Raw genomic sequence first — 20183 nt, 5'->3', positions numbered from 1 at the left:
CTGTTAGGCCATGCAGCGGGGTGTTAGTCCCATTACACAAAAACTTTCTAAAGTATTTTATGCCACGACCAAAAGGTGGGTACTCGCCAAGCCACATGACCAAGTGTTTTCCCTACTTATAATTTTCCAAGATATTTTATACCTAGGCCACAAGGCGGGTATTCGACAGGCCACATGTCTGGATGTTGGTCCCATGTTGCGAATTTTCCAAGTTATTTATTTTATAGCTACTAGTTAGGCCAGTGACTGGATGTTATAGTCGAGTGTTAGGTCCTTAATAATCTTTTAAAGAGATTATTTAAGTCTTGTTTGACGATGGTTGGATGAGGGTTATGAATGAGTGCAGAGCACATAAACACTCAGGGAAAATAATGACAAGATTTTTTCATTAAAATCATGGAAGATTAAATAGGAGGAGGATCTTCAGGTTCCTCCTTCCAAGTCTCAATTACATCAGTATTTTCTTCATCTATCACATTTTCTACAAAGACTCGTCCTGTGTTCTTCAATCCCTTCCCCCTCTTGCTCGTCCTCATCTCCCTCCTCCTCTAAAAATATGTCATCTATCTAGGAAAAGTCTTCAAAAGGGAATTGTTTCACCAGCCCCTTCTTAACCGAATCTTGGCTCTCCACGAATATCTCCCCTCCTCGGACCACCGGTTCTTGAAGTTCTTCTTCTAATTCAGCATCCTAGTGGAGGCAGCCTGGTTCTCCTCAACCTGAGATTGCAGCTCCTAGGCTTGTTGCTAGAGGATAGCCACTTGATCCTCACCATTTTTAGCTCGATTCTCAAGGGCAAGCTTTGAAGCGTTGGTCTCGTCTAGGTCTGCCTGGAGCTTGTCCACAGACTCTAGTGTCTCTTTCATAGTACCCTCCACTTCTTCAACTCGAGCCTTCAGCCTCGAACATTCCTCTTGCAGGAGACCTTTGTCTATCTCCTGGGCCCTGGATTCTCACCTTAGAGCCTTGTTTCGCTCCTTGGCCATGTATGTGTAGAGGACACTCTCTATGGTAGAGTGCATGAAGTTTTTAAAGAGGTCATCTATCTCGACTGCGTTCAGGCAATGATGGTTCCGGGGCCTTAAAGCATTCTTAGCTATGAGGATTGACAGACGAGATTCCTCAAAAAGAGAGGTCATCCGAGTCAGCACCAATGCCAGGTGTTGGATGCTACGAGGCCACAAGGATTCAACAATAACATTCTCGGTTGACAGCTTAACTGAGATAGAGACTGCTGCAGATGTGCCCCTTATAGAAGACTCGGGCTGAATAGGAGTTGATTCTTCTGTTACAGGAGGAGGAAGCATGATAATCTCCTTGGTATGACGAATCCGTTTAGGAGTTGGACCGGTCATTCCCGCAACTGCTTTGCCCTTAGGAGTGATGCATGTTGCCTTAGCAACCTTGTTTCATGACCCGACCATATCTGCATAAAACACAAGGTGAGTAAGTAAGGCAATTTGAAATACAAAAAAAGTTGAAAAGAGAAATACCCTTCTCGCTAGCTAGGGAGGTGCTTTATTCAAGGTAGGGAAGGCTGGGCGGGTGAGGAGCCCGTGCCTGGCTCACTTGCAGATGACTTTGCCAAGATAACACACCGTTCCTCACTACCATGGTGATGTTTATCTTTTGGGACGTGGTCATCATCTAGAGGAAGTCTAAAGCCTCTTCCTCACTCCTCCGTGGTTGGACCACATCCTTTTTCAACTCCACATTTACATTTCAGCTCGTTCCAAGGGGAACAAAACCTCAGGCACCTAGTGGCGGAGAATGAAAATTTTATTTTTCCAGCGTTTCAAAGATGAGGAGATCCAGTCAAAGAGCGTTTAATGTTTTCTCCCGTTGAAGAACCAAAATTCCTCATTCTTTCGTGTACCTAACTAGTGTAGTTGAGAGAAAAGCACAACGTTCGACTCTATGTTATTGTTAAAATAAACGAACTGAAGGCCACCAAGATCCTCTAGCTATTGGGGTGTAGTTAGGTGATTGACAACTTGTAGAATCAAAAGACCTCAGTAAAAAATAGGCCCATGAGAAACCAAAAATCTGCCTTCAGCTGTTCTTCGTAGACCATGATGGTATCCTCTGCAGGGATCTGATCATCTATGCGAATGCTCAGAAATGGAGCGAAAAACACAGAAGATATCTCGAGAGACGTGGTATTGATCGTGTAAGCGGTTTACATCCTTCTCGGTCTATCAATTTCAATAATTCATTTCTTTTATTTTCTACCTCCTTTGATTTCTCTAAGATCTACAAACTGAAAAAGAAAATTGATACAAACCTTAGTTTGAAATAAGCATATATTAATTATTTAATTATTCGTTATATTAAATAATTAAATTAAAATAAGTACCCATAATTTATAAATAGATTTTTTTCCTTTTAATATAGACTAGAGTTCAAGTTATAAAACATGAAAGAAAAACCTATTTTTTTTAGAAATTGCGCGGGATACACACCACCATCTAAAATTGTTAAATTCAAGTTGTAATAGGTCGGTTCAAAGTAAGTCAAATAATTTTTAAACTCATTTTTTCATTTGATTCAAAAGAGTTAACCCTAAATTATTGTAATAGTTTTCTAACCCGATCATTATATACCCCACTCATTTTCCAGAGATGACATGGGACGTCCTTAATTTATAATTAGATTTTGTTTTCTTTTAGTATAGACTGAGAGATCAAGCCATAAGAAGAGAGATAAAATCATATCATTATTTTCCAGCAAACTAAGTCAAAGAACTAACGTGGCTATAAATGCTTCTTCTTAGAGCTGTTAAACGAGCATTTTCTTAGGCTAAATTTTAGGAATTGCTAAAAAAATCAGGTTACCATTTTGTGGCTAATTTTCCACACAAAGATTTCATTGGTCAAGTTCTTCTCTCATAGATGAGAAGTTTCCTATATAAATCCATTCCAAAACCTAAAACAACAAGCCATCTTATTACTTTTATAACAAAAAAGTAATAAAAACAAGGAAGAAAAAGAAGAAGAAACATTAGTAACCCATTATGTCTTACTCTATCTTCTTCTTTTTCATCCTTGTTCTTGCCAATCCTTCTCACCAAGCCCCAGATTTGGTAACCACAACTTGTGATAAAACCTTGTACAAAGACCTCTGCAAATCTGCCCTAGCCACAGCTCCAAAAACTGATGTAAAAGATGTGCAGAGCTTAGCCAAATTTGCACTAGAAATGACATCATTAAATGGAGGTGAAATACACAAGCGCATTACCCAGTTGCTTACTACAAATTCAGATGAATTCGTGAAGCAATGCCTCACAGATTGCTCAACTGTGTACCAAGATGCCATTGATCAGCTTAACGACTCCATGGTTGCATTGGATACTAAAGCTTTCAATGATGTTAATACATGGGTGTCTGCTGCTATGACTGTTGCACAGTCATGTGAGGATGGATTCAAGGGCAAGCAAGGGATTGTGTCTCCATTAACGGATATGAACAAAAGGTTTGGCCAGCTTTGCAGTTTGTCTTTAGCAATAACAAATCAGGCGGCTAAAAATTAACTTTTTTCTAATCTATGCATATGTACATCAAGATCTTTATATGTAAGAGAAGGATGGCATATAAAATGGAAAATTCTTTATAATTACTTGTCCTCTTTTGATTTCACATTGAAAAAGCTTCCAATAACCTTACCTAACACTCATATGGAAGTAAAATTTGGACAAAATTACAGAATTTTAAATTTTTTCTTAATTACTATAATTCCATTTTCAAATACTCTAATTTTTATTTAATTAATTCAAATATCAGCATAAAAAAAAATTACCACACAATATTTATTTCAAAGAAAATTAACCCATTAGCCAATATAGAGAAAATTAGATATTAACTATGCAAACTCCATCTCTAACCTATATGGAGGAACGTGACAAGACAAACTAATAAGATTCTTTGAAATATGTTAATTCACATTATAACCTCTTGAATTTTAGAAGATGTAAATATATGTAAAAAATAATTCCATGCCAAACATTTATAATGTTGTCATAAAAATATTTATATTCTCTATGTGAGGATAAAAAATAATATGCATTTTGCTGCTCAAAAAAATATTATTAGAAGTCTAGAAAAGTATAGATACATATACATTGATTGTAAAATAATTAAAGTTTACTAGATGAATTCCAGTTGGTCCAACCTCCACTAGACTATGTAGCTGGTGAAGTGGATGTATGGATAAAATTTAAAAATAAGACTGTTAGACTATATCACTAAAAAGAATATGAAATTTTAAAATATAAACGGTGAGTACAATTACAGGGTGAGTACAATTACTCAGTGAGTGAATAAATAAAAAAGGAATAGATAATATTTTGATACTTAATAGTACCACATAATATACTAAAATAAGTTGGCTGAATAAATATAATCATTTAAAATAACAATATCAAGCTTAAATACAATATGATATAAAATTTTACAAAAGGTCCAATAAACTCCTAACATGTCTTTTATAGATAATACTGACACCTCTTGTGCAATAAATAGAAATGTTGACAGCGTGAAAGCAATACTGGCATCTTGAACTCTATAATGGCAATATTGGCCATGAGCAAATAAAATTATGCTGGTCATACATATGTGCAGAACTACCCAAAGAGCGACCACTCAATATACACTCCAAAGACTATATATATATCAAGCGTTGTTTCAAAGACAATATAAATATAAGCTGAACTGAGATTGAATCACTTGTTATCAAGGTGTTATTTAATCGATCTATATATAGAGTGTAGTTGGCTATTTATTTAATTATAATATATATTTTTTTATTTGAAAAGTATAAATTTATCATTATCTATTCCCATTTTTCTACAATAAAATATCACATATAAATATACATTTAATAAAAATATCAGTATTATAAATTTATCCATTTATCTATACTGAAAATAAAATAAAATCTAGATAGCCAAAGCACTCTTAAAATTTAGAATAAGAGTTAAGTTCTCTCCTATAAATATAAAATATAATATATCAAGAGAAAGAAATTTAAATCCTAAAATACAAACATAAAATGTGAAATGTATGATTAATTTTTTATTTAGCCTAAACACAGAATGGTAAAATTTGAAAGAATCTAAAAGGAATGATTTTTTTTTTAATTTTTGTATTTAATAGAACTAAAAATATAAGAATTTAATTTAATTGTTTTTAAATTCTTGTGAAAATTGATTTTCCAGTTTCACTTGAAGCCATTTGTATCAAACTTAATTATTTCTCGAGCACTCCAATTTTCTTTTTTATTCCTTGTTTTAAGATTAAATTTGTTTGCATTTTTTTAATTAGTAATTATTTTCTTTAAAATTTAATTTAATATTAAGTATTAATATTTAATAGATTTATAATTGATATTAAAAAATTTATTATATTGTTTTGTTCACTTTTAAAAAAAACTTAATTTATACTTTTTAATAGTAAAAAAATTTATGCAAACTTTAAATTTTAAATACTGTAAAAATATTAATAATAGTATTAAAAAATATTTTCAATGTGAAAAATTAATTTTTATTTATATTTAGCTTAGAAATAATAAAGATGAAATAAATTAATTTGAACTTATTATTAATTTATTTAAAATAAATTTGTATTTTAAAATTTATTTTAAATAAAAAAAATTCCATAAATTAAATTTTATTAATAAAATTTAATTGTTTTCAAGAGAATATTACAAACTAAGAGCTTTGAGACTTATGTATAAATAAAATATTGACGCATGTGAGTGCGTCTATGTATACATATATAGGATTATGTATGAAATATATATACTAAACAAAAATAATATGAAATATCAAATTATAGAAATTTAGTATTGGCTAAAAAAATCATAACAGAATCACTATAATAAATGCAAGTACTATAATATCAGTATACAATTTCATAATATAAATTACTTAAAAATAGAATTCTTACTTAATTTAAAAGTTAAAAAAATAAATATAAACTCTAAATAACTATATTATATGGTATGGTTGTAAAAGATTTTTAAAATTATTAAATTAAATCGACATAAAAAATTAAATATTAATAACATAATAAAGTAAATATATCATTAAAAAAAAACTATTGATTTCAAATATATATAAATAAATTTTTTTTTTTTGATTTTTCATAAAATAAAGGAGTAGCAAAATAGGAGAGAAAATGACCCTTAGTTCCACTTCCCCGCCCCTGGTTGATCTACTGTGTTTGAATGGCCGATGTCTCAGAGGCACAAATGATTATCAAGCCATTAGAATAAATCAATTAGACTCAAGCCTAAGAATTAGAAGACAAAATAACATAGCAACATGGATTTTAAGGTTCAAATAAATAAAAAATGATTTGAAAGATAAATTTTAAAAATCTAAACTTGAAATAAGCTCAAATTTAATTCGAAAAGACAGTGAAAAATATATCATTCTTTATCTCTGCAAACTTTAAATAAACATTGCCCACATTCTAGGTAAGCAAATCTACAATAATGGCCAAAAGTTGTTCTATCATACTGAAAAGTAGAAAAATAAAAATTCATCCACTAAAAACAAACTCCATAAAAGTTAGAGGGATAAAAAAAAAATCGCCACAAAAAAACAGCATACATCTTAGATTAAAGCAAGTATAAAGAAAATAAAAAATCAACTAGAAAAAAAAAAAAAAGAAACTTTTCACATTTGAAATTTATTTTGTCCGGATTGAAAACAGTCTGCATACATTCTGGATTAAAACAAGTATAAAGAAAATAAAAAACCAACTAAAAAGGAAAAGAAACTTTCCACATTTGAAATTTATTTTGTCTACTAAGACTCAAAAGGATCAACCTCTAGAAAAGATAAAGTTTTCCGGGGAGGAAATGACTTTCTTGCGGATTGAAAACAGCCTAAGCAAGATCATTTTTCCTTGGCTCACCACTTGAAAATAAAAATAAGAGAAAGTGTCACCATCCAAAAGACGAATCGTCGAGAGGTTCAAAGATTAAAACTCACCAATATATAATTGTTTGGATATGTGAGAAAACAATACGGTAAAAAAAAACTCAAAATATTTTGAGAAAAGCTAGAGATACCCAACAAATAATCATATTAAATTCCTCAAAACCACCAAAAAATCCACAATAAAGGATTGCCCAAAGATACTTCCAGCAGGACAAATTTATTATTTCCGTCAAAACTCCAGCACTACAAAAACAACCCTACATGCAAGAGAAAAACTATAAAAATACAAACCAGAAGTCACATAAGATAGATTAAAAGAAAAGCCTCTAAATAAGCATAAGATCTACAAGAAAACAAAAGGAAAACTAAACTTATTTATCCATAACCCACACAGATGTGAGAAGGATAAACCCACTCCTGGGACAGGTCAAAGGAAGCTGACAAAAGCAACACTAAGGAAAGAAACCAAAAACAGAGAGAATAAAGCGCTTACCTTTTTCAATTTTATATGTTGGGGCGAGAAATGAGCTCTACCCAACGTCTCTCTCCCACAGCTTTGATGATATGCTCTGGGTTTTGTTTGTTTTTCTTATGGCCACTGGACATTTCTCTAATGGTTTTGTGTTTGGGTTGACATTATTGATTGGGGTGTTTCAATACACATTTCCTTTACCCTGCAAGGCTAGACTTCTTTCACGTTTGCACTTTCCTTTACCCTGCAAAGCTAGACTTCGTTTGCACTTTCCTTTACCCAGCAAAGCTAGACTTCTTTCGCATTTACGCCATGGCTCTTTCAATTGATACTTGTTTCTTTTACCATTAAAACATCAATTGATACGGAAGTCCACATTGTTTATTGTCAAACCTCTGTTTGACAGATTTTATTTTAAAAAAAATAACAAATTTTTGTAAAATAATAGATAATTTCTCCATTTTTAGAAGCTGAAAAGGAAATTAATTATTTCATTACAAATCAGGAAATTAATGAAAAAGAAAAGAAAAGAATTGGGTTAAATACGGGATAATCAATTTCACTTTTTATAAATTTGGTTCACGCAAATGATGACGCTACCCTTATAGTATATTTGATACGGCATAATGCAATATAATATAATCAATCTATGTAATGTAATGTTATAAATGATGTGATGTACTTCGAAAAAATACATGGAATACAATGGAAGTTTTTATTTTAGTATTAAATTTATGGAAACAATAATTAGCAGTAATTATATGATGAATAGTGATGGCAATAATTAGGTGATAATAGTCATGAGACAAAGGAGGTAAGTAATTGTGGTAAGAACATCGATGGTGATGGTAATAATGGTGACACAATAATAATAATAGCTAAATGGTGGTAATAGTAATTAACAATAAAACAACTAAATTAAAACAACTAATCCTGTAAGTACAACCACTTGTGCATATAACACTCATTTTAAAACGTAATTAATTACATTATGTTACATAAAATTTTTTTGTATTATCAAAACCGCGGCATATAACAACCAGCCAAGACCAGTGGCCAAGTATTTCTCACTCCAGCAAGACTACAAAGTCAATATCCGTACATGCCAGTGCAAAATCAAGGAGACAAACTCCCCTTGTTACGACACAAATTAGGGCTCAAACAAGGATGCAAAATCACAAATACAAGCAAAATATAGCAAAGAAATTAAAAATTTTCATATAAAAAGGCTACCGTTCGTGAACACCAAGGTTCACAATTCACAATTCACAGCGAGTAATTTTAAATAAAGCATTCAATTGATACAATGTCAAACAAATAGCGAGTCCTTCTAATTCTCACATGTCACAACAGTTCCAACGGAAACTCAACAGTGCTTACATTTTCGTGATAGATATGACTCCATACAAGATAACCTTGTGAAATGAATCTTCCTGAAGATCTTCTCTCATAACAAACATTGGATCTTTCAGCTGAGATGCAGGAGATGATTCTGTTCATTCACCAGTTGATCCTAGAAATTTGTTTTTGAGTCCTCTAAATCAATCAAAACTAGCATTCAAGAATTTCAGCAATTCATTTCTTTTATTTTCTGCCTCCTTATCCTCCTTTGATTTCTCAAGTTTCAATAAGATCTACCAAGTAAAAAAGAAAATGGATAATAAACTGCTGGCTACATACCTTAAACATTGTTGAAGTCCAAGTTCTACATAAAACATTAAAGAATAACCTCACCTTTTTTCCAGAAACTGCGCTGCGACGCACACCATCATCCTTGTCACGACCTAAAAACTATAAAAACCAAAATAATAAATGTCATTCAAATGCGAAAGAAAAGAAAAGCAGAAAGCACAGATGAAAATTTATGAATAGATGTACCTTAGAAAGCTGCACAGGGCTGCTACTTCTCTCATCCTGCTGCTTCTGTATATGGCTCCCATTGCGAGGACAAACCCGAGCCAGAAACAAATCCAGGCAAGTCAACCCAGCAACCACCCAGACATCATGTCACAGACCCCAGCTCCAATTTTCAAAGAGCCAACCATAAAATAGGCAGAATGTATCATAAGTACCTCAGACATTAATAAATCTTTTATGTAATTATTGTCAAAAGCATTAAAATAAAATCTAGACAACAAAGTGCCTAAATAACTCAAAACATTTCGCTACTTTCAAAAACATGGAGAATAACAGCAATTTTTTAACATAAAGTTACTCTTCAATAGCTGAGAGTATATTAAATGAAGTCAGATGGTTTGACAGTTGTAAAAATAAATGAAAAATGACCAGAAATTCATGGGAAATTTTTAATCAAACAATCATGAGCAAACAAGGATATATGGGAAGCAGTGGCCTACCTCCCTAACTTTGTGCTTTTGACGTTTGTGGCGATGTCTCTTACTTTGGTCCTTTTCTTTGGTCTAGTGAGCAAATGAACAATATGAGACTAATAAATAAGAAAAGAATGTAAAAAGCTTAAAACCCTATTATTAAACCACCTTCTTTGGTCTGACATTTTTCTTGTGCCTCTTTGAATGATTTGATGTTTCATGCTCACTGTCAGATGAACTCCCACTCCTACAGAAACTCAATAATACAAGATGTCAAGCAGGAATTCATCCTCAATTTTAAATTAGTATCAATTGGGGAAAAGACATCCTTAATAAATATTGATGCTTATAATAATTTGCGTCTTTATGACATTTCTCACCAAATCTCTACGACAAATTCAATTGAAGAACACAGCTAACTCAGTAAATGCATAATATGTATATAAAACTAAACTTCTGCAAAAATCTTAATGCCAATTTTTCTGTGTCCCATAATTTTAAAATATTCTAGCTACAGGAAGCACCATTCTCAGCTTACTCCATAAGTATGTTCAGACAAGACTGAGGCCCGTCTATGCTGTTACACTCAGAGTAAATAAAAAGGATAGTATTCTTAAAATAAATAGTAATCACAAGAAAATATAGGAATTCTCAAAATAAATTTAGTTGAGAGATCTAAGAGAATATACAAATAAATAGTAAAAAATTAAAGCTTGGAAAAAGAGTTTGGCAGAGAAAATTAGTTTCAATTCAGAATTTGTACAATTTCTTTAATCATGGAACCAAACGGATTTAACTCAAATAAACACAATTATTACCTCAAAAAAAATTGCATAAAATTGCACCTATTAAAAATTAGAAATAACCAGAGGATGCCTAAATTGTTGTAACAAGAAAATTAGGTATTGCAAAAATCCATAAGCCACGTGAAACATAAAATATCTAAATGGTAGAATATGAATACAAGAAATAATAAGAGAGCTAAGAGACTTAGGGTTTGCAGGAGGAACCTTGAGTAGTAAGAATCAGAGGAGGAATCATAAGAATCCGAGGAGTGGTGGTGGCTTCTGCGGCGTCGTTTGGAGTTGGACTTATTGCTCTTCTTCCGGATCTTGAGGGCCTCTTTGTTTCTGTCCTTATCTCCTCGCTTGCGGTGACGGCGACGGTGCCTAGACGAAGATGAGTCCGACGATGAGGAGGAATCAGATGTGTGGGAGGAAATAGAAGACGATGAGACCGCCATTAATCAGAGGATGGGAGAGAGACGACGAGAGGGTTTTGGTAAAGCTTTGTGACTTTTGACAACCCAAATCTCTAAATTGGTCGGTCTCTCCCCCACCGGGCTAAACTAGTAAATTACTATTAGGTTATTCTACTAAATTTAACTTTTTATTTTTTTATTTTTTAACGCACAATTAAAATCTCTTGTAAGTCTTGGTCTAATTAATATAAATATATTTTAAATAAAAATCCATAATATATATAAAAAATATAAAATTTAATTAACTAGAGAAATCAATTTAATTTAAATTTTTATTATTTAAACTAATTATAAAATTTATCTAAGTATAAAATTATTTATTTTTTTGCAACTAAATGCTTATTATTTAAATTTTTTTTAGATCCAATTAAAAAATGTCAATTTTTTAAAGAAAAGAGTGAGTTTCAACCTTTTCCAAATTAAAAAATAAAAACGCTTTTCTTAAAAGAAAAAAAAAACTAAACTAGAGTACCTTTATTATAAAAAAATTACTAAAAATAATTTTATAAAATATAAAACTTTAACACTATGTAATACAATGGGAATTAAATTAAAAGGCAAATATAAATATATTTACCTATACAATTTTCAAAACAATAAAATATTTTTATATTATAATAATAAAATTAAAAGGCAAATATAAAATACATTTAAATTAAAAATAATTTTTAAAGCTCAATTTTTTAAAAATAATATTAAAAAAATAAAATGATAAGTGATTAAGGAGCTAACTAACTTTTATCTTCTCAATATCATAATAGATTATAAAGTTAACAAAATAACATTGTGTAATATTTTTTTTTTAAATATAATACTTACAATAATTGAATATTATTTAACATATTGGGAACTATAATTTTTATAAAAAAAAAAAAAAAACTTTCTTAATGCCCAATTTAATACCAAAAAGAATTTTAAAATGTAGAATAACGATATTTTTTTATTTTCTTACCATAATAACATTTTTTGGAATAACTTTTAAAGAACTTTATAACACAATATTTTAGCATTATTTAATATACTGGGAATTATATTTTAAAGTTTTAATCCTGAGTATATATTAAAGCTTTATTTTGCGAATCTTTTTGTAAAATTTAGAGTGAAGATCTCCGCTCTTTAGTTTTTTTCTTTTTTTTTTCTTGCCTTTTGGGTGGTCTTTGCCAAGGTTCGAACCAGCAGTTTTATTTGATTTTTTTTAAGTAAATCTAAATATTATATTAATAAAATTTTATTAAATAAAGAGATATTATTCTAAATAGAAACACGATTATACTTAATAGATTTTTTAATTAAAATATAAGCAGTTAGAGTAGTATTACGATGAACCATCTAACTGAAATATTAGTTCTAGAATCTAACAAAAATTTATAATCATTCAAAATCAAACCCTTACATAAGATAATTTGACAAAAATACTCTTCAAATATCTGTTTAAACCCCTATATAAGATAATTTGATAAAAATATTCTTCCTTCTTTCTTATATCTCGAGCATAAATCATTAAAATCTTCCGAACAAAGCCACGGAAGAGAGTTTCTACGAGATAAAATTCGAATAAGGTTTCAAGACTAATATCGACGTTGCGATTCTAGAAACCCATAATAACTAGTAAACCTCCATTGAATATTACCTTTTACAACAACTAAATCAAAAAAATTTGAAAAAAAAATCCAATCACATAAACAGACCCATACTTTTCCACATTAACGAAAGGCCTCCTCCCAATCCTTATCTATTGCCTGAGAAGCAACTATCAAAATGTAAAAAATTACGAAAAAATTTTATACGAGAACTAAAAACTTTTATTTCTATAAAAAATAAAATGTTCGGCTTGTAATTAGGAATCAAATCCTTCAATGCAATAATTGTCCGAAGATTGCCGCCATAAATCTGCAAAAAAAGTTTGTATATTCTGAAAATTAATTGGATTGTATGTGAGAAACATTTCCACCATATGATCAGAATATCTCTGAAACTCTTAATAGGGACAACAACATTTTATTTATTGATAGTCAATTGACGCAAATCGTCTTCCATGGAGAAAGGGAAAGAAGAAATTAGGTTTAAGAAAAACTTGTATGGAAAGTGATTTTATTTGATTTATAAATTGAATTAGAATCAATTTTATTTATGGTTGTTCAATAACAGTTTAATTTTTTATGGTTTCAGTTTGGTTTTGATTTTGCTCTAATTTTATTTATATTTAATTCTAATTATGTCTAAATTATAAATGATCAATTTAATTTTAATTTAAAAATTTTAAATAAAATATAAAAATAAATATTCTTAACTATTATTAAATATATATTTAATTAAATAAGTAAATTGTATAAAATATATCCATTTGCATAATATAAAAAATAAAATAATATTATATATAATATAAAAATAAAATAAACATTTAAATAGAAATAATATTTTTTATAAGTAAAGAACTTGACTTAATTATTTTATAATTTAATTTATTTATGTATCAATTTTAAATAATATAATTTTATAAAATGATTTATTTTAAAAAATCAAAATTAAATCGAAATCAAACCAAATCACTGATTTTAACTAGTCAATTTTGATTCTAAATCACATAAAAATGACTAATTTAAAATTTTAATTCAATTTAAAAATTAAAAATGAATAATCGGTCCAGTCCATGATTCAAACCGGACTAGTCTTAGCTCTACTTTAAGGTAGGGATAATTAAATTTTGTTGTTCACGGGAGGCCGTTTCCAATTTTAGCTCTCTGTTTGGTTTATTTAAAATTTTATGTTGAGTATACATGTATGAGGAAATTGTTTCATTTAGATATTGAGATTTTGGTGAGGTTGGGTGGTCAGGTTTCCTGTTTTATAGTTTTAATAAATTAAAAATTGTAATTTTGATATTTATGAAAATCGAAGTGAATTAATTTTAATCAAAAATTAAATTAAATTGAATTAATCTCATTCAATTCAGTTTAATTTGATTTGATGATTTTAAATTTTTAATAAATTTTTATTTTTTATATTTTATTTTTAATATTTTAAAATTTAATTAAAATATTTTAATTTTATTTATAATCTAGTATTTATATTATTAAAAATAATATATTATTATCACTAATCAATTCAATTTAATTTTTTTAATTTTTTTTAATTAAAATTGAACTAATTAAAATTTTTAAAATTAAAAATTAAATCAAATCAAAATAAATAAAAAATTAAATTAAAATTTTAAATTAATTCAATTCAATCAAATTTTTCATTTAAATCAATTACTCGACGCTTCTTGATCTGGTTGAATGGTTGAAGAAACAAAAATTTCTAAACTGATAGCTGTTAAATTTCTGTGAAGACCGGCGGAATAGGCACCCGAGTATTGGAAGCTTAGAAATAGTCCTGTGCTTTTGATGTTGAGCTTGTGAGATTGGAGCTCTGTGCTTTTACGTTGCTCGCTCATTCGGTTTGTACTGAGTGGGAGTTTTTGTGGAATCGCCTCATGTGCTTGACGTTGGAGCTTTCTCCTTTGTATTATTCTGCTACTAGTATCTGGGGATGTTTTAGCAGAGATGCGTAGAGACTTCAAGCTTTAGTTTTCCATGTTATCCATCGTTTAAAGTCTTCGGAGATTGTGGCAATGACAGAAATGATTCCAAAATACTCTAGGTGGAAGTTGAGCCTCTGGGGTTTTTAGTGGAGTGAGTTGATTTTCTATGTAAGCCTTGTAAATGCAATTTATTTTATGTTAAAAAATATTTTATTATAATTGAAAACAATATTTTATTAAAGAAAAACAGAAAATGTTGCTAAAACTTATTTATTTGAAAAAAAATCTTTACCATATAAACAAAAATTCAATAATTTTTGTAAAAATAACAAAAAAAAAGAAAAATTATATCTCTTTAGAGTTTATATAAGTTTAAAATTCTTAATAAAAAGCAACTACAGATTTAGTGAGATAATAAATGTATCTCAATAAATTTGAGAAATTTTAGATTTTACTCCCCATCTCATTTTTAAAAAAAAATTCTTAATAAATTCTATACTTTAATAATATTTAATTAAATTTTTATAATTTAAAATAAAAGTTTACAAAAAATTAACTCAAATTGGTATTAATTCATAATTAATTTATTTTAAATTTTATTACTTCAATTATTTGGAGTTTATATAAATTTAAAATTTTAGTTCCTATCTATATTTTTATTTACTTAATTAGATATATTATTAATTATAAATTCAAGATATTTAGTTATTTACAATTATAAACCTAATTAATAATATAAATATAAATACGTTACTTGATATTAAAATAATACGTACATTACAACATTTGTTAGGATTATATTGTTAGGAAACTATATTATAGCGTTTTTTAGGATTATAATAAAGGTAGCATTTTAGTTGAATTAGATTAAAAATATAAAATATTTTCGTTAAATTTATCTATTTAATTAAACACAATGTATTTAACGTTATAAAATTAAACATAAATATAAAATTTTGTAAATCTAATAACTAATTATTTGTAAATTATTTTTTTATAATTATTAAAAATTATATTTTAATTATTTTAGTTAAAAAGTGATGTAATACGATTATCGTGCCAAGTAAGTCATAAGTTATTATCTTAAAAAAGAATCACATGGTAAAAATCTGATTAGACGACACACAGTTCAACCTGTGAAAAAAAATATTCGGGCACTATGGCTTTCGATTTTTTGTTAAGACTCACCCTTTCAAAATAGAATGAGACTTCACAGAAAGTTACTAACTGTGCGGTTGTCGAAACCGGTCAAAAATAATATTTTTGGTTATCCATAATTTTACAATTGTAGACAGTGGTAAAAATAATATTTTTTATTATCCACAATTTTACAATTGTAGATAGTGGTAAAAGGATCGAATTCACATAAAATTGATACTTACTTATCTTCCTATCAATAACCAAGTAAATAAATAGACAATAAAAGTAAATTAGGAGATTTTGAAGTTTGATGACTAAACTAAAATTAAAAGCAAATAATAAAGTAAAGAGAATTCAATAATGAGAAAAGCCTAGCTGAAGAATTGGATTTATTTCAGTTGTTGGGATTGATCATTGACACTTATATTCTTTTATTTGACTCAATAAATTAGTTATGGGGGTGGAAGACGCTTCTCACCACCATATCCCTCCTTAATCATAGATTAACAAGGGAACGTCCTCTAATTAATCACTAATCAATAAGTTGTCAAGGAACGTCCTTAGGGCTTTTAGTATCTTACAACTGTCAATTGCATTAAGAGATAAAGAGACCTAATTCTAGCTACCCAAATGTATGGTGATCTTACTAGATTATACAATTTCTTTGGTTTTTACACCAAGAGTTACTAGTGTTTGAATAATTCAAGCAATTACGGACTTTAAACTATCCAAACTACCAAATTATTACTTTGCAATCAAGAATCAATGGGCCCTATTGATCTAAATAACAAAGCAACAATGGAATTAAGCATGAAATTGCATAAATATTGATAAATAAAAGATAAACAATGTATGTTCAGATCTCCCAATCCATAAACAACTTGAAGTTTCACCTAATCTTCAACTAGAAAAAGGGGTGTCAGCCACTCATGGCTGAAACTAACAAGAAAACAAAGGAAGAAAACATGAAAGAAGAGAGGAAGGGCCGGCGGCTAGAGCGCGCGGTTGCTGGAGGAGTTTTTATCGAAGATGGATGATGATCCGAAGATGATTCTTTACTGGTTTGTTTGTCCTTTTATAGCTGAAGAGGTTGCCCTAAGTTTTCTTGTTGAGATGGAACTCCTTTTCCTATTTGGACTTGAATTCTTGGAAGACAAGTGTATCTTCTTGAGATTTGGCTTCTTAAATATGTAGGATAGAGTGATAAGGTGTACCATTGACTTGCTGAGTTGTCCTCATGTGTTTGGTGTGGAGAAGACTTCTTGAAGATTCAAAATTCAAATTTTTTGCAACTGTTGTCTTGCTGTCATAAGTGCCTGTTTGCCCGGGTTGTGTGGGCAAACAGTATGTCTTGCCTGCTGTCTGTGCACTACTTCTATCTTGCGGGGGCTGTTTGCCCAGTTTGTTTGGGCAAACAACCTGGTCTAACAGCAAGTCTGTATTTTCCTCATTCCTTTCCATTTCAGCTGCAACTTGGCTTGGGCAAACAACTTGGGCAAACTAGACTTGTTCTCCTTTGCTCTCTTTTGGGCAGATTTAAGGTCATTTTTACCAAATTACCCTTTTACTCCATTTTCTGCAAAATAAGATCAAAACCACAAAATTAGGTAGAAAATGTGTAAATTAACATAAATAACAACATGGAAAATGGGTCAAAATTTGGCTCTATCAGTTACCGTTAGAGAGCATAATCTAGTAAAATCTCATTATATCTATAATCACAGGATTTCATATCCACTAGCCAGTGCTAGTCGGATTTTCAAGAGATCTGATAACTAATTTCATCTTCTTATAGTATATATAAAGGCTGATGAACATAGAGATAAAGGTACACATTCTTACACAACTACTCTTAAACACAAAGCAATTCATTACACTCGACCTTTTTTAGTTTACTGACTTGAGCATCAGAGTGGTTGCCGTAGGAACCAACCACCTCACATTCTCTTTCTTGCTGATTGACTAATCGCAGCATAGTTTTGTTCCAGCCACATTATTTGGTTCCGCTGTCAAAACATTTCCAGTGAATTATCTCCGTTCATTTAGATTAATACTAGTCTCTTATTTCTTTGAATCTTTTCTTTCTTCATCTTTTCTAAATGACTGATAATTTACGAGCTACTACTAAGACTGCTACTAATAAGGGCGATATCATTTCATTCACTGCTGGCAGTGGACAAAACACACCATCAATGGTCAATAAGATTGATTTGAATAATTTAAATAATGAGAAAATGCTCTAATATATAAAAAGATTGCAGGCCACTCTCGAGCAGTATAAAGTGTAATACCCGGCTAGACTCCGGTATCGAAATTCCTATCGTCCGGTAGAATTCGGATGTCGGAAGCCTCTAGTAGGGTAGAAACATGTCTTCATAAAATGTTTTAATGTTTTTGATGATTTTAAGTAAAATGGAAATGAGTTTTTGCATAAAAACAACCTTGGAGGAAAACTCAGGTTCGGCCGCCGAACCTCAAGTTCGGCCGCCGAACATGCGTGCCTTCGGGAGCGCCTTTAGGCCCCCGAAAGCATAAGTGAGGAAGTCCAGGTTCGGCCGCCGAACCTCAAGTTCGGCCGCCGAACATGGCATGCATGCGGAGGCACATTCGGCCCCCGAATGTGGCCTGGCCAGCCACTATAAAAGGGTCCCTTAGCCGAAAACGGACGAGCTTTTTCCCATTTTCGGCCAAGGTGAGCTTTCCGCCGCCCCTCACCGATCTTTGATGTTTTTCCTCTAGATCTTTCAAGTTTTTCATTTGTTTTAACTTCGTTTTGAAGATTTGAGCTTTTGAGCAAAGTTTTGGAGCTTTGAGGTTCAAGAACTCAAATCTCTCCCAACTCCAAGTTTGGTCGCCTCTACTCTCGATCTTCAAGAGGTAAGAGTCGATCTCTAGCTTATATTATGTTTTAAGTAAGTTTTATGAAGTTCATGGGGATAGAATGCATGTTTAGGTCATAGTTATGTTTATGGGTATATATGTATGTTCTTGAGCAATGTGGCTTGTAATGTGTGTTTGATGTGTTGTAGTTGGGGTTTAAGGTAGTTTGAGACCCCTAGGAGCTTGAATGCATGTTTTGGTTGAGCTAAATGCATGTTGCTTTGAGTTTAGAGGTATTTGTGCATGTTTGAACCGAGTTTCTGCCCTTTGGGAGAAACCAGGTTCGGCAGCCGAAGGGACTTTCGGCCGCCGAACCCTCTTGTGGAGGCAGCCTTCGGCTGCCGAAGCTTGCCCCCGAAAGGAGACTTTCGTCTCTGTCTGGGAGTTTCGGCCGCCGAAAGTGCCGCCGAACATGCATGAGTTTCGCCTCTGTCTGGGAGTTTCGGCCGCCGAAGGTGCCGCCGAACCTGCCTGACTTTCGGCTCTGGAGGGACTTTCGGCCGCCGAACCTGCCGCCGAAAGTGCCCTGTTCAGCCATTTCTTGCATGTTTTTCTATGATTATTCCATGATATTTTAGGGGGTTTTTGGGGAATAGTTTAGAGTTATGTTCAGGTATGTTTGGTCCCTCATTTGAGTCCACCTGTGTAGGTTCGGACCCGAGGAACCGAGGACCCCCGCAGTGAGTCTGTTGCCCCAGTGTCTGGTCAGAGCTATCCAGAGGTGAGTGGAATAAACCTTTACGTTTAAAGTAAATAAATTTCAAAGTTTTGAGCATTGTTCATGCATCATGAATGCCATGTGATGAATTAGGTTGCTTGCATTAGAATTCACGAATATGTTGCATTGCACATTTTGATGTTGATGTGGATGAATGTTGAATGATCCATAGCCCTCGATCTATGATATGACGATATGATATGTACGGTACGGAAAGTAAGACCAGTGGGACCCATTCTACGTTCGCTGGCACTATGTAAGGGAAAGTCCAGGACCCATTCTACGTTCTGGCACAGTTGGACACTGTTATGTTATGATATGTAAGGGAAAGACCAGGACCCATTCTACGTTCTGGCACAGTTGGACCATGTAGAGGGCTATTGGTGACAAGTTCATCCTTGATGTGATTAGCTGTGATGTGATGCATTTCATGTTATCATATGTTTTAAGTGTTTTATTATTCTGCTCACTGGGCTCTAGTAGCTCACCCCTCTCCCAATTTCCCCAGGATTGCAGGTACAGGGTAGACCAGGAGGTTTACAAGAGTAATGAAGTCACGTGTATGTAATAGTTAGTGTGGACATGATAGATGTATTAATGTTATGTAAAAGTACAGTTTCAGTCATGTAATGATATTGAGGATTAGATATTATGCTTGACATTGTGTATGAGGTATCCCTTTTATTACATGATCAAAAATGTTTTATTATGTTCATGAAAGCCAACTCATCTTATGATGTATCGCCCTTTGGGGCATTGATGAGATCCCACAGAGGGATCATATTTATGATTATGGCTATGTGCAGTGCATGTTCAGGTTGAGTTGGATGTATGAAAGAAAAGTTTTAAATTTTTTTATGTATGTTGTGATCATGTATGGGATCAAACAGGTTTTCAGGTTGCAAGTCAGGCTTGT

The 20183-nt window shown here is 31.3% G+C and overlaps 2 protein-coding genes across 2 annotated transcripts; one reads left to right on the top strand and one right to left on the bottom strand.

Annotated features, from left to right (window-relative positions):
• The first annotated feature begins 2943 nt into the window (after window positions 1-2943).
• Window positions 2944-3559, top strand: LOC110621569 (putative invertase inhibitor). Its single transcript, XM_021765840.2, has one exon. The coding sequence runs from the start codon at window positions 3014-3016 to the stop codon at window positions 3527-3529; it is 516 nt and encodes a 171-aa protein (XP_021621532.1). The 5' UTR covers window positions 2944-3013; the 3' UTR covers window positions 3530-3559.
• A 5051-nt stretch (window positions 3560-8610) lies between these two features.
• LOC110621670 (ADP-ribosylation factor-like protein 6-interacting protein 4) lies at window positions 8611-11088 on the bottom strand. The gene is made up of 6 exons (XM_021765946.1): window positions 10756-11088; window positions 9914-9992; window positions 9773-9835; window positions 9294-9338; window positions 9150-9206; window positions 8611-9049 (listed from the first exon to the last, which is right to left on the bottom strand). The coding sequence occupies exons 1-6, from the start codon at window positions 10986-10988 to the stop codon at window positions 8957-8959; spliced, it is 570 nt and encodes a 189-aa protein (XP_021621638.1). The 5' UTR covers window positions 10989-11088; the 3' UTR covers window positions 8611-8956.
• Between the last annotated feature and the right edge of the window lie 9095 nt (window positions 11089-20183).

This window comes from Manihot esculenta, chromosome 8 (assembly GCF_001659605.2).
Source record: "Manihot esculenta cultivar AM560-2 chromosome 8, M.esculenta_v8, whole genome shotgun sequence".
NCBI classification, from domain to species: Eukaryota; Viridiplantae; Streptophyta; class Magnoliopsida; order Malpighiales; family Euphorbiaceae; genus Manihot; species Manihot esculenta.
Note: the sequence above shows the minus strand (reverse complement) of the source record. Positions and strands in the feature narration are given on the sequence as shown.